Source organism: Neoarius graeffei, chromosome 15 (assembly GCF_027579695.1).
Source record: "Neoarius graeffei isolate fNeoGra1 chromosome 15, fNeoGra1.pri, whole genome shotgun sequence".
NCBI lineage: Eukaryota > Metazoa > Chordata > Actinopteri > Siluriformes > Ariidae > Neoarius > Neoarius graeffei.
In genome coordinates this window covers 2,551,812-2,565,062 of record NC_083583.1, presented here as the reverse complement: position 1 = coordinate 2,565,062, position 13,251 = coordinate 2,551,812, and the positions used below count along the sequence as shown (strand labels likewise).

General features: G+C 44.3%; 1 protein-coding gene across 1 annotated transcript; it reads right to left on the bottom strand.

Annotated features, from left to right (window-relative positions):
- Window positions 1-10,447: 10,447 nt before the first annotated feature.
- Window positions 10,448-11,356, bottom strand: LOC132899774 (serine/threonine-protein kinase 33-like). The gene is given in 3 exon segments (XM_060941896.1): window positions 10,448-10,644; window positions 10,647-11,067; window positions 11,333-11,356. Coding segments are annotated over 3 exon segments (642 nt in total).
- Window positions 11,357-13,251: the final 1,895 nt, after the last annotated feature.

Sequence of the window (13,251 nt, the reverse complement as noted above, 5' to 3'; positions counted from 1 at the left end):
TAACACGTGAATGCTTATATGCTAATTGCTATCGTGTGTGCGTGTAAGTATTCCTAATAAAGTGGCCATTGAGTTGGAGTTGATTTGCTGTCAAAGTCTCAGATGAGCAGATCCTTGCCAAATGCATCACCACCTATGGGGGAAGGGAGGAACGACTCAGTCAAGCTTCCACTGATTAGCGGCAAAATGGAGAAAAAAACGGACGGATGAAAGGCGAGAGAAAGGCGAGTGCGGGTCAGAACCGATATCGTGTGTGTGATGGTGATTTGGCCTGAGGTGCCGTATGAAGTTTGGTGGATGTGTGGTGAAGTATTACTAAGCAAAACTCCATTCATTAGAATGGGGCCAAAAATCAATGCAAGCCTATGGAGGAAAAAGGGATGAGCAAAAAGAAAGGAAAAATATGAGTGCGGGTCAGAACCGATTGCATGTATGTGTCGGGGGAGTTGGCCTGAAGGATCACATGAGGTTTGGTGCATTTGCGATGGAGGACGATTTGATTCATGAGCCCTATTCATTCTCTATGGGAAAAAAACAAAAGAAAAACGACAAGAACAAGAGAATGGGCGCGTTGATCCAAAAGCTGTATACAAGCACACTACACCACTTCGGGCCAGACGTCTCAGAGTTGGAACGGTGTCTCGATCTCGAACGCCCTAGGAGGAGTAGTGGATCCAAAAAAAACGTGTCGGAATAAGGCAGAATAAGTAAACTTGCACTACTGTTCAAAAGTTTGGGGTCACCCAGACAATTTTGTGTTTTCCATGAAAAGTCACACTTTTATTTACCACCATAAGTTGTAAAATGAACAGAAAATATAGTCGAGACATTTCTCTGGCCATTTTGAGCATTTAATCGACCCCACAAATGTGATGCTCCAGAAACTCAATCTGCTCAAAGGAAGGTCAGTTTTATAGCTTCTCTAAAGAGCTCAACTGTTTTCAGCTGTGCTAACATGATTGTACAAGGGTTTTCTAATCATCCATTAGCCTTCTGAGGCAATGAGCAAACACATTGTACCATTAGAACACTGGAGTGAGAGTTGCTGGAAATGGGCCTCTATACACCTATGGAGATATTGCACCAAAAACCAGACATTTGCAGCTAGAATAGTCATTTACCACATTAGCAATGTATAGAGTGGATTTCTGATTAGTTTAAAGTGATCTTCATTGAAAAGAACAGTGCTTTTCTTTCAAAAATAAGGACATTTCAAAGTGACCCCAAACTTTTGAATGGTAGTGTAAGAAGAACAATAGTGTGCTCCACACAGCAGTGCTTGAGCAAACACACCTAATTATAGGCCTTTATAAAATTATTTTAAAATATTTTACTACAACCCCAATTCCAAAAAAGTTGGGACACTGTGCAAAACATAAATAAAAACAGAATTTGAGGATTTATAAATCATGGAAACCCTATATTCCATTGAAAATATTGCAAAAACAACATAACTGTTGAAAATGAGATTTTTTTATTTTTTCAAATATTTGCTCATTTTAAATTTGATGTCAGCAAGACGTTTCAGAAAAGTTGGGATGGGGCAACAAAAGACTGAAAAATTTGTATAATGCAAAAAAAAAACCCCACTAATATTAGGTTAATTGTCAACAGGTCAGTAAGATTGGGTATAAAAAGAGCATCCTAGAGAGGCGGAGTCTCTCAGAAGAAAAGATGGGGAGGGGTTCACTACTCTATGAAAGACTGTGTGGGCAAACAGTGCAACAATTTAATAATAACGTTCTTCAATGTAAAACTGCAAAGAATTTGTGGATCACATCATCTATGGTCCATAATATCATTAAAGGATTCAGAGAATCTGGAGAAATCTCTGTATGCGAGAGACAAGGCTGAAAACTGACACTGGATGCCTGTGATCTTCAGGCCCTCAGGAGACACTGCATTAAAAGCAGACACGTGTCTGTAGTGGAAATCACTGTATGGGCTCAGGAACACTTCAGAAAATCATCGTCTGTGAAAACACTTCATTACTGCATCCACAAATGCAGGTTAAAACCAGATATAAACAATATCCAGAAACCCCGCCTCCTTCTCTGGGCCCGAGCTCTTTTACGATGGACTGAGGCGAAGTGGAAAACTGTCCCGAGGTCTGACAAACTAAAAGTAGAAATTCTTTTTAGAAATCATGGACACTACTAAAGAGGAGAGGGACCATCCGGCTTGTTATCAGTGCGCAGCACAAAAGCAGCATCTGTGATGGTATGAGGGGGCGTTAGTGCACATGACATGGGGAGCTTGTACATCTGGGAAGGCATCATTAATGCTGAATGATATAAACACATTTCAGAGCAATATGCTGCCATCCAGACTAAATCTTTTTCAGGGAAGGTGTCCTGATCTCTTCACACGCCTTTGCATGAATTACCAGGTAGATAAACGCCATCTCCAGGTACTACGCAGACAAGGTGTTCCAGGTTAACCTTTCTTTAATGTAGCAGCTGGCAGTAGGGTAAAACTGACAAAGAGGAAAATATATACATTCACAAAATGACCATGTTCCATGTTAACGCAAGTACAGTATGCGTTAATCACACCACAGATGGTACAAATTATTGCTGAAATAACACTACTGTTACAGTAAGCATTGTATTGCTAACCCAAAATCATGAATATTTTCTGTCAATACAACCTAACCAAAACATGTGACCAAAACAAACTCCATCCAAATTTCTATCTGTTCATAAACTGCAACCCTGTAGATATGTCTCATCTCATTATCTCTAGCCACTTTATCCTGTTCTACAGGGTTGCAGGCAAGCTGGATCCTATCCCAGCTGACTACGGGTGAAAGGCGCAAAATATATGTAAATATCAATAAATGATAAACGTAAATGTTATTCTTACATACCAACGATGCTTTCAAAGACCTGAACAGCCAGATGATAACAGATGGAAACATGACAGCTGTCACTATCCTCAGACATGGAGAACTGCCATGAGGCCTGCTGATGATGTCACAGGGCACAGGTCACATGAGCTTAACACTATGCAATGCACTATACATCCCCAACAACAGGAGGTGCTACTTTATGAAACAATACAATTCTTTGGAAACTGATGAAGATCATATGGCAGAAGAAGAACGTACCCAAAGTGTGGTGTAGAGCAGTAGGTGTCCTTATCCCGAAAGAGAAAGAGGCAGAAAACATCAGTCAGTTTCGTCCAATCTCCCTACTGAATGTAGAGGGCAAGATTTTCTTTTCGGTGATGGCTCAGAGGATCTCTGCATACCTGCTTAATAACCAGTACATAGATACATCTGTACAGAAGGCAGGTATATCAGGCTTCCCTGGATGCTTGGAACATTCTAGCATGATTTGGCACCAGATCCAGACAGCAAAGGCGAAGAAAGATGACCTTTATGTGATCTTTCTGGACCTGGCCAGCACGTTTGGATCAGTGCCACATGAGCTCCTTTGGACTGCCTTTGAATTCTTCAGTGTCCCAGGAAATATTACAGTCTTGGTCAAGTCATACTTTCAAGACCTGCAGTTTTGTTTCACCACCATGGAGTTTACCACCTCCTGGCAATGCCTGGAGGTTGGCATCATGGCAGGCTGCACGATCTCTCCCTTGGCCTTTACAATGGCAATGGAGGTAATCATCCGAGCCTCTAAATGGGTTGTTGGTGGACAAAGACTCAACCCCGACTCCCGTCTTCCTCCAATCAGAGCGTATATGGATGATATTACTACCCTAACAACCACAGTGCCATGTACCAGACGTCTGCTCAGGAAACTACAGGAGAACATCAGCTGGGCCCGTATGAAGATAAAACCATCTAAGTCATGCAGCATTTCCATTGTCAAGGGAGTGCTGTCGGACCTTAAATTCTTCATCGGGGACGAGCCAATCAAGAGCTTGGGGAGATGGTTTGATGCAAGCCTGAAAGATAAGGACCAAATAGCACAACTGCAGAGGGATATCAGTAGTGGAGTGCAAGCCATTGAGAACACTGAACTCCCTGGGAAACTAAAGATTTGGTGCCTACAGTTTGGCCTCTTGCCTCGGGTGCTGTGGCCTCTCACCCTCTACGAGGTGCCCATTTCAGTTGTGGAGAGGATGGAGAAGGGAATCACTAACCACATAAAGAAGTGGTTGGGAGTCCCTCGGTGCCTGACATCCACTGCCCTCTATGGAGACTGCCTCCTCAGACTGCCATTCACCAGTCTTACGGAGGAATTCAAGTGTGCCAAGATAAGACTCCAGGTGACACTGACGGAATCCAAAGACCTAATGGTGAGCAAGAATGCCCCAGCCATCATGGCAGGCCGCAAATGGAGACTGGTGCAAGCAGTTGAGGAGGCAGTGGCAGCCCTCAAGCATGCAGACATCGTGGGATATGTTCAGCATGGAAGAGGAGGTCTGGGTTTAACTGCTCAGCATCCAGCCTGGAGCAAGACCTCAGCTGCTGAAAGGAGGAGGATGATCGTGGATGAGGTGAAAAACCAGGAGGAAGGCATCAGGAGGGCCAAGATGGTGGCACTTGGTAAGCAGGGAAAGTGAACTAAGTGGGACAGTGTGGAGGGAAGGAAGTTGAGCTGGAAAGACCTATGGAGTATGGAGTTAAAGCGAATCAGCTTCATCATCAGGGCAACCTACGATGTTCTCCCCACACCCATAAATCTCCAGCAGTGGCGAGGAGAAGATCCAGCCTGTGTACTCTGCTCCAAGCCGGCATCCCTTAGGCATATTCTCACTGGTTGTAAAGTGAGTCTTGCCCAGGGGCGTTATACCTGGCCATCACAACCAGGTGTTGAAGAACCTTGCTGCCACTTTGGAGTATAGACGAACAACAGCCAACTCAGCAACATCTGTAGGATCCAACTCCCTGCCAGCCGTTGCATTTGTGCGGGAGGGGGCAAAGGAAAATTACAGCGCAACTGCAGAGCATTGCCAGTTACGCATAGCCTGTGACTGGAAAATGCTGGTAGATGTTGGTCAACGCCTTGCCTTTCCTCCTGAGATCGCTGCCACTACTCTTAGGCCTGACTTGGTATTTTGGTCACCATCTGCTAAGAAGGTCTATATCATTGAACTCACTGTGCCCTGGGAGGAGTCCGTAGAAGAGGCATATGAAAGGAAACACCTACGATATGCTGACCTTGCTGCAGAGGCACAGCAGCATGGCTGGAGGACGGAGGTGTGCCCTGTGGAGGTGGGATGCAGAGGCTTTGTGGCGTCATCCACCACCAGGCTGCTCAAGGACATGGGAGTAAGAGGCCATGCCCTACGTCATGCCATCAAAGCGCTGTCAGGAGCAGCTGAAGTTAGTAGCCACTGGCTTTGGCCGAAGCGCAAGGACACCTGTTGGGCATCAAGTGGCAGCCAGGGATGACACAGAGGGGGGTACTTCAGGGACGCCTGGGGTTACCGTTGAGCCTTCCGGAGGCGTCGTGGGCTTAAATCAACGAAACGCTGATGAAGGGGGTGCCCACTTGATGATAACTCCTCTGTGTCATTTCCGTTGGCAAGTCTTAGTACACGCTGGCACATAAAGGATAATTCCAACTCGTCCTGTGTTTCTTCAATCAATTGACTGACAAGGCAGCACAGAAAGCCTTCCTTCTTTCAGTAAGACAACACCAAACTGCTTTCTACACGTATTAAAACTGCATGGCTCCAGAGTAAAAGAGTCTGGGTGCTAAACTGGCCTGCTGCAGTCCAGACCTGTCTCCTATTTAAAACATTTGGTGCATTATGAAGTGCAAAATACTACAAAGGAGACCCTGAACTATTGAGCAACTGAAATTGTATTTAAGCTCATGTGACCTGTGCCCTGTGACATCAGCAGCAGAATAGAACAACATTTCTCTTTCAAAACTACAGCAATTGGTCTCCTCAGTTCCCAAACTTTTACAGAATGTTGTTAAAAGTAGAGGTGATACAACACAGTGGTAAACACGTCCCGTCCCAACTTTTTTGAAATGTGTTGCTGACATCAAATTCAAAATGAGCAAATATTTTTCAAAAAACAATAACATTTCTCACTTTCAACATTGTGATATGTTGTCTTTGTACTATTTTCAATGAAATATAGAGTTTACATGATTTGCAAATCCTCACATTCTGTTTTTATTGACAGTTTACACAGCGTTCCAACATTTTTGGAATCGGGGTTGTAGATAGATGGATAGATCATATATAATAAAGTCTATAATCTGATGTTTCTGAGTCACCCAAAAGAAAAATATTTAGATCCAGTTTCACACATCAGATCACAGTGAACCAGCTGCTAATGATAGCTGAAATCTGGCATGTCCAATCACAAAATATGTGGAAAATGTAGATTAGACAGTTTAAAAAATATATATACAGTGGGGCAAAAAAGTATTTAGTCGCCACCAATTGTGCAAGTTCTCCCACTTAAAAAGATGAGAGAGGCCTGTAATTTTCATCATAGGTACACTTCAACTATGAGAGACAGAATGGGGGGAAAGAATCCAGGAAATCACATTGTAGGATTTTTAATGAATTAATTGGTAAATTCCTCGGTAAAATAAGTATTTGGTCACCTACAAACAAGCAAGATTTCTGGCTCTCACAGACCTGTAACAACTTCTTTAAGAGGCTCCTCTGTCCTCCACTCGTTACCTGTATTAATGGCACCTGTTTGAACTCGTTATCAGTATAAAAGACACCTGTCCACAACCTCAAACAGTCACACTCCAAACTCCACTATGGCCAAGACCAAAGAGCTGTCAAAGGACACCAGAAACAAAATTATAGACCTGCACCAGGCTGGGAAGACTGAATCTGCAATAGGTAAGCAGCTTGATGTGAAGAAATCAACTGTGGGAGCAATTATTAGAAAATGGAAGACATACAAGACCACTGATAATCTCCCTCGATCTGGGGCTCCACGCAAGATCTCACCCCGTGGGGTCAAAATGATCACAAGAACGGTGAGCAAAAATCCCAGAACCACACGGGGGGACCTAGTGAATGACCTGCAGAGAGCTGGGACCAAAGTAACAAAGGCTACCATCAGTAACACACTATGCCGCCAGGGACTCAAATCCTGCAGTGCCAGACGTGTCCCCCTGCTTAAGCCAGTACATGTCCAGGCCCATCTGAAGTTTGCTAGAGAGCGTTTGGATGATCCAGAAGAGGATTGGGAGAATGTCACATGGTCAGATGAAACCAAAATAGAACTTTTTGGTAAAAACTCAACTTGTCGTGTTTGGAGGAGAAAGAATGCTGAGTTGCATCCAAAGAACACCATACCTACTGTGAAGCATGGGGGTGGAAACATCATGCTTTGGGGCTGTTTTTCTGCAAAGGGACCAGGACGACTGATCCGTGTAAAGGAAAGAATGAATGGGGCCATGTATCGTGAGATTTTGAGTGAAAACCTCCTTCCATCAGCAAGGGCATTGAAGATGAAACGTGGCTGGGTCTTTCAGCATGACAATGATCCCAAACACACCGCCCGGGCAACGAAGGAGTGGCTTCGTAAGGAGCATTTCAAGGTCCTGGAGTGGCCTAGCCAGTCTCCAGATCTCAACCCTATAGAAAATCTTTGGAGGGAGTTGAAAGTCCGTGTTGCCCAGCGACAGCCCCAAAACATCACTGCTCTAGAGGAGATCTGCATGGAGGAATGGGCCAAAATACCAGCAACAGTGTGTGAAAACCTTGTGAAGACTTACAGAAAATGTTTGACCTCTGTCATTGCCAACAAAGGGTATATAACAAAGTATTGAGATGAACTTTTGTTATTGACCAAATACTTATTTTCCACCATAATTTGCAAATAAATTCTTTAAAAATCAGACAATGTGATTTTCTGGATTTTTTTTTCTCATTCTGTCTCTCATAGTTGAAGTGTACCTATGATGAAAATTACAGGCCTCTCTCATCTTTTTAAGTGGGAGAACTTGCACAATTGGTGACTGACTAAATATTTTTTTGCCTCACTGTACACGCACCATAAACGAACAGGTGTGAATTCTGTTCCTCATGCTATAAGTAATCAAGCAAAATGTGTGTAACACACCTGAAAATTAGGCTAAGCCGAATTTGTGTTTATATACTGTCTGTAATATTATGTATTTTTAATAAGAGATTGAATAAGTATTTAGCTATAATCTTATAAGAATTGATATTTAACATTGTAATTGTACGATATGTATTGTATTTTGCTTGGCGTACTGTTGTTTTGTATGCCCGCCTGATTGTTATGGTAATGGGGGTGGGAGGAGAAACAAGAGTTGGGGGAAGTGACGTGTTTTTTCCCCCGAGTGTGATAATGTTGGAGACCTATTTAAAGACGACTGCGGATGCACAAGGGAGGATGGACTTTTAGACACCAGCGGTAGGCACACGGCATTTATGTGCCACACTTTTAGTTAGTGATGCAGTCCCTAGGCACGCATAACTATTGTTGTTCTGTGTGTTTCTTCTTATTATTAGAGGAGTACCTAGGCTCTCTAGAAATTTCGATTCTTAATAACCCAATAACCGTACATCGCACACAGACAAGCAATACATCAAAACGTGCGGCTCGATCGGACTCGGTGTGCTATTGCTTTGTTCAGCATTCTGTGAATCACCCAAAATTTCCCATTCATTTCTATGGAATTAATTGAAAAACAACGCACTTTTTCAATGTTTTTCAAACCTCCGCTGCTCTGGCATGCTTTCACCTAGAGACATGATTCAAACTTTAAAATGTAGACAAACTTCTCCTCTGTGGATCTGCCATTCAACTTTTTTGCTAGGTTCTATACTTTTGGATCAGTCCCAGCTCAAACACCATGTGGGTGCCAGGACAAAAATCAGGCTTTATAATGGGTGCCTATTGCGTTACACACCAGTGGAGCTCAGGAATTTAGAGTGTAGGCAGCCTGAAAAAAAAGCTCAAACTTTCTCTTTTAAACTGTGATTTCAGCCACATTTCTCACTCTACACACACATAATTTTCTCAAAAGTAGTAGCCACACTTGTCCTGATTCACAGAATGTGTCTAACTACACGATAGGATTTACAGTTTTTGAATGAGAAGCCTGAAAGTAAGGAGAGGACAGGCGCGCTGCCCCATAGACTCCCATTATAAACGTGGCAGAAAAGTCACTCGTTTTTAACTCGCTCTAGTGACCTCATTTTTTACACTACAGACAAAAAAATTACATCAATGTGTTCAGGAGACCCTTGTGGCACTCAGAAAGAATTTTGTGAATATCTCCTTCCGTTTCCGTGTAAATCCCCGTTGTTTGGAGGGAGCACTCTGAGCAAATCCTTCACTTTCTGTGTGCCTCTCTGTATCTCTGCTCGCAGCGCGCGGGTGGGGGAGGGGCTGCTCGATCTCACACACACACGGGAGGGAGGGGCTGCTCGCTCTCACACACGGGAGGGAGGGGCTGCTCGCTCTCACACACGGGAGGGAGGGGCTGCTTGCTCTCACACACGGGAGGGAGGGGCTGCTCGCTCTCAGAGAGACACAGGCTTGAAGCATCAAGGCAAGTCACACATTCACACAGTACAGCTCAGCTCCAGCAACTGTAACTGCTATGCGCACTCCATCACTCTCACAATTTCCCACAAGGAAATTGTCTCTAGTTTGAGTTTGTGTTCTGTGAAAGTGCATCTTCGCCCACTTTTTCCAGCTGGAGCTGAAAATGCTAGCTTGCTAGCAAAACATTAGCATCACCACAACAGAACGAGGATTACTCCGAGGTGCCAGGGAGGTTCGCTGGGGTCCAACCTCGTCTGCTATGTGGATGGTAACGGTGACGGACAGCGTTGGACGTTTTGAGACCGGGGTGATGTACAGTCAGGTGGTGGCTTCAGTTTAGCCTACAAGGCGAGCAATTCATGTTCCTGGATACGTGAGTCAACTGTTATTCTGTTCTACATCGGCAAGAGTTCCAACGCGCGCCAACTTGGTACCAATAATTAACTGTTTTAATACCCGTGTATTTATTTTCTTTTTTTATTGCTGTTTATTGTTGATCGCCTAATGCTGTTTATGAGTCATATAGTGTTAATGTGTGGGTTTAGGTAAATATCAGATTCACACGAATGGTTTCAAATAAATATTACTTATTGATTTTTTTTTCTAACACGTGTTTAACCTTCCTTTTTTATACGTATTGATATATATATATATATATATATATATATATATATATATATATATATATATATATATATATATTGATGAATATAGTGTAAATATATAGTTTAAATATTTTAGTGATATGTCTTTGAGGTGTAGCTCAAAGTGGGGGCTCAGAGCAAAATAACACAACATTCGTCTATAGTCATGCTATTCCCGGCCTCCGTTGAAGTGAGCGATCATCCCTAGAAGTTAATAATAGTAATAACACAAGGCTGATGAGCAGGGTTGTTACATGTGGGGGCTCGTCCGGGAGTGGCTGTGAGGGAGGTCGCCCGTTCCCTGGCTCGCCTGCTTGCTTTCCTCATCCTATAGCTCATTCTGGAACTCTTTCATCATCTCCAGGACGTTGGTGGGGAAGATATCCGCAGACGTGTCTCCCATGATCCAGGGGTGATCCAGCAGCTCACTGGCTGTGATGCGATACACTGGGTCAACTTTCAGCAGACAGATCAGCGCCGCTTTGGCTGTGTCACTGATGGTCTCCCACACAGCAGCAGAGAATTCAGTTCCCCCTTCTTAATTTTTTGAAACAAATGTTCATGAGAGTTGGGCGTGAACGGATGTTCTCCACTTATCAGAATGTACATGATTATACCGATGCTCCATACGTCACACTGCTGGCTGTAGTCATGGCCAGCGAGCACTTCAGGTGCCATGTACTGAGGTGTCCCACATGTGCTTTGCATCATGCGCGCACTGCCCACTCCACGTTTCTGCACGGACAGTCCAAAGTCTGTGATCTTGATGTTTACGATGGTCTGATCATTTCTCTGTTCATAACTGTCCACAAGAATGTTTTCCAGTTTGAGATCCCTGTGAACGATGCCCCGCTTGTGAAGGTAGACAGTGGCCTCGGCTAAGCCGCCGATGATGTATTTATTGTCCTCTTCACTGAAATGGCCTTTTTTCTGTAAGAACTGGTTCAGCTGTATTCAGCGAAAGACCTTGCCAACCAGAGCTGCTGAACTTTCCCACCTCAGCAGTAATGGGCCAATGGATCTTGTCTGCATTGACTTTCTGTCCCTTGAACCAGACTCTAAGAATATCTGCAATGTTCTTGTGGTCACCGATCACTACACCCGGTATGCACAAGCATTTCCCACAAAAGACCAGACATCATCTACAGTGGCTAAAGTGTTATGGGAGAAGTTCTTTGTTCACTATGGCCTACCTAACAGAGTGCACTCAGACCAAGGCAGAGATTTCGAGAGTCATTTCATCCATGAACTGCTGGGTATGCTGGGAGTGAAGAAGTCAAGAACCATATCACCCGCAGAGAGATCCACAGCCTGAGCGTTTCAGTAGGACACTGCTCAACATGCTGGGTACACTGAAGCCAGAAGAAAAGGGGAAATGGAGCCAGCACATTAGCTACCTTGTCCATGCATACAACTGCACCAAGCATGACAGCACTGGCTACAGCCCTTACTACTTGATGTTTGGACATGAAGCTCACCTGCCAGTTGATGTGTGCTTTGGCGTGTCCAGTGACAGCTCATCCCCAAAGTCCTATGCAAGATATGTCGCAAATATGAGACGAGATCTTCAAGCGGCTTATCAGGCGGCTGAGAGCATGGCTGGAAAGAGAAATAAGGCAAACAAGCACTGCTATGACCAGAGGGTCCGATACTGTCCTCTTGCTCCTGGGGACAGAGTGTTGATGAAGAACCTTGGCCTACAAGGGAAGCACAAGATTGCAGACCGTTGGTGTTCAGACCCCTACATTGTACAAAGTCAACTGCCAGGCTTACCCATGTACAAATTAAGACCAGAGAATGGAGTGGGTCCTGATAAAGTTCTACACCGCAACCTACTGCTACCCCTCGGACAAGACGTTCAGCTGAGGCCAGGAGACACTTCAGAGACGGGCAAACTCAAGCGAAGGTCAAGCAGACAGCTGAGAAAGAGACAAGTGCCTTTGCCTGAGGAGGTGGAGAGCATTTTGGCTAGTGAACCATCTACTTCTGAGTCAGAAGGAGAGGAGCTGAGTGCATACACTCTACATTATCCATCCATGGTTCAGGACACTGGTGAAGATGACTCAGATGTGCCCATTTGGCTGGTCTTTGAAAGGGATTGGCCTGCCGTGACGAATGACTCTGATTCTCTGTTAGGGCAGTCTGGTGTACATCCACCTGTCTTTACCCCTGAAGCTGCCTCCCCTGGCCACACTTGTCCAAACACGCCTCTGCCTTACCCTGACTCCCCACTCAGCCACTCTTGTTCCAGTCTGCCCTCTGTTCAGGATATGTCCACTGCTGACTTCAGTCAACCCTTACCGGCAACCTTTGCTGAAGATGAAAGGCGAGTGGCAGATGGTCTGCAAGAGATGGAGACTAATGCCCCAGAGACCCAAAGACAGCATGAGAGGTCCCCCCATGACATAAGGACACAGAGCTTTTCTGCACCTGAAACCCCAAGACCCCAGAGGGTGAGAAGGGCACCAGCAAGATTGACATATGACTCCCTGGGGCAGCCCACCTCAGTAACCTTACCATCCCTCTTTCTAGTAGTCAGTAGGTCAGATACCACCCCTGCTACTAGATATGTCAGTACTGTGTTTAAATGGGTAGGCCCTGGGCTCAGGTAAAAAACTCTTTCTTTCAAATAGTTCCTTACATAGGACTAATTTCTGGTATGTGTGGTAATTTTGGGATGGTGTAGTCTAATCTATTTTCCTTTGTCATGAGGACATGACCTTTTTCTGTAGGGGGAGAGTGTAACACACCTGAAAATTAGGCTAAGCCGAATTTGTGTTTATATACTGTCTGTAATATTATGTATTTTTAATAAGAGATTGAATAAGTATTTAGCTATAATCTTTTAAGAATTGATATTTAACGTTGTAATTGTACGATATGTATTGTATTTTGCTTGGCGTACTGTTGTTTTGTATGCCCGCCTGATTGTTATGGTAATGGGGGTGGGAGGAGAAACAAGAGTTGGGGGAAGTGACGTGTTTTTTTTCCCCCCGAGTGTGATAACAATGTTGGAGACCTATTTAAAGACGACTGCAGATGCACAAGGGAAGATGGACTTTTAGACACCGGCGGTAGGCACACGTCATTTATGTGTCACAGTTTTGTGAAAGTGCATCTTTGCCCACTTTT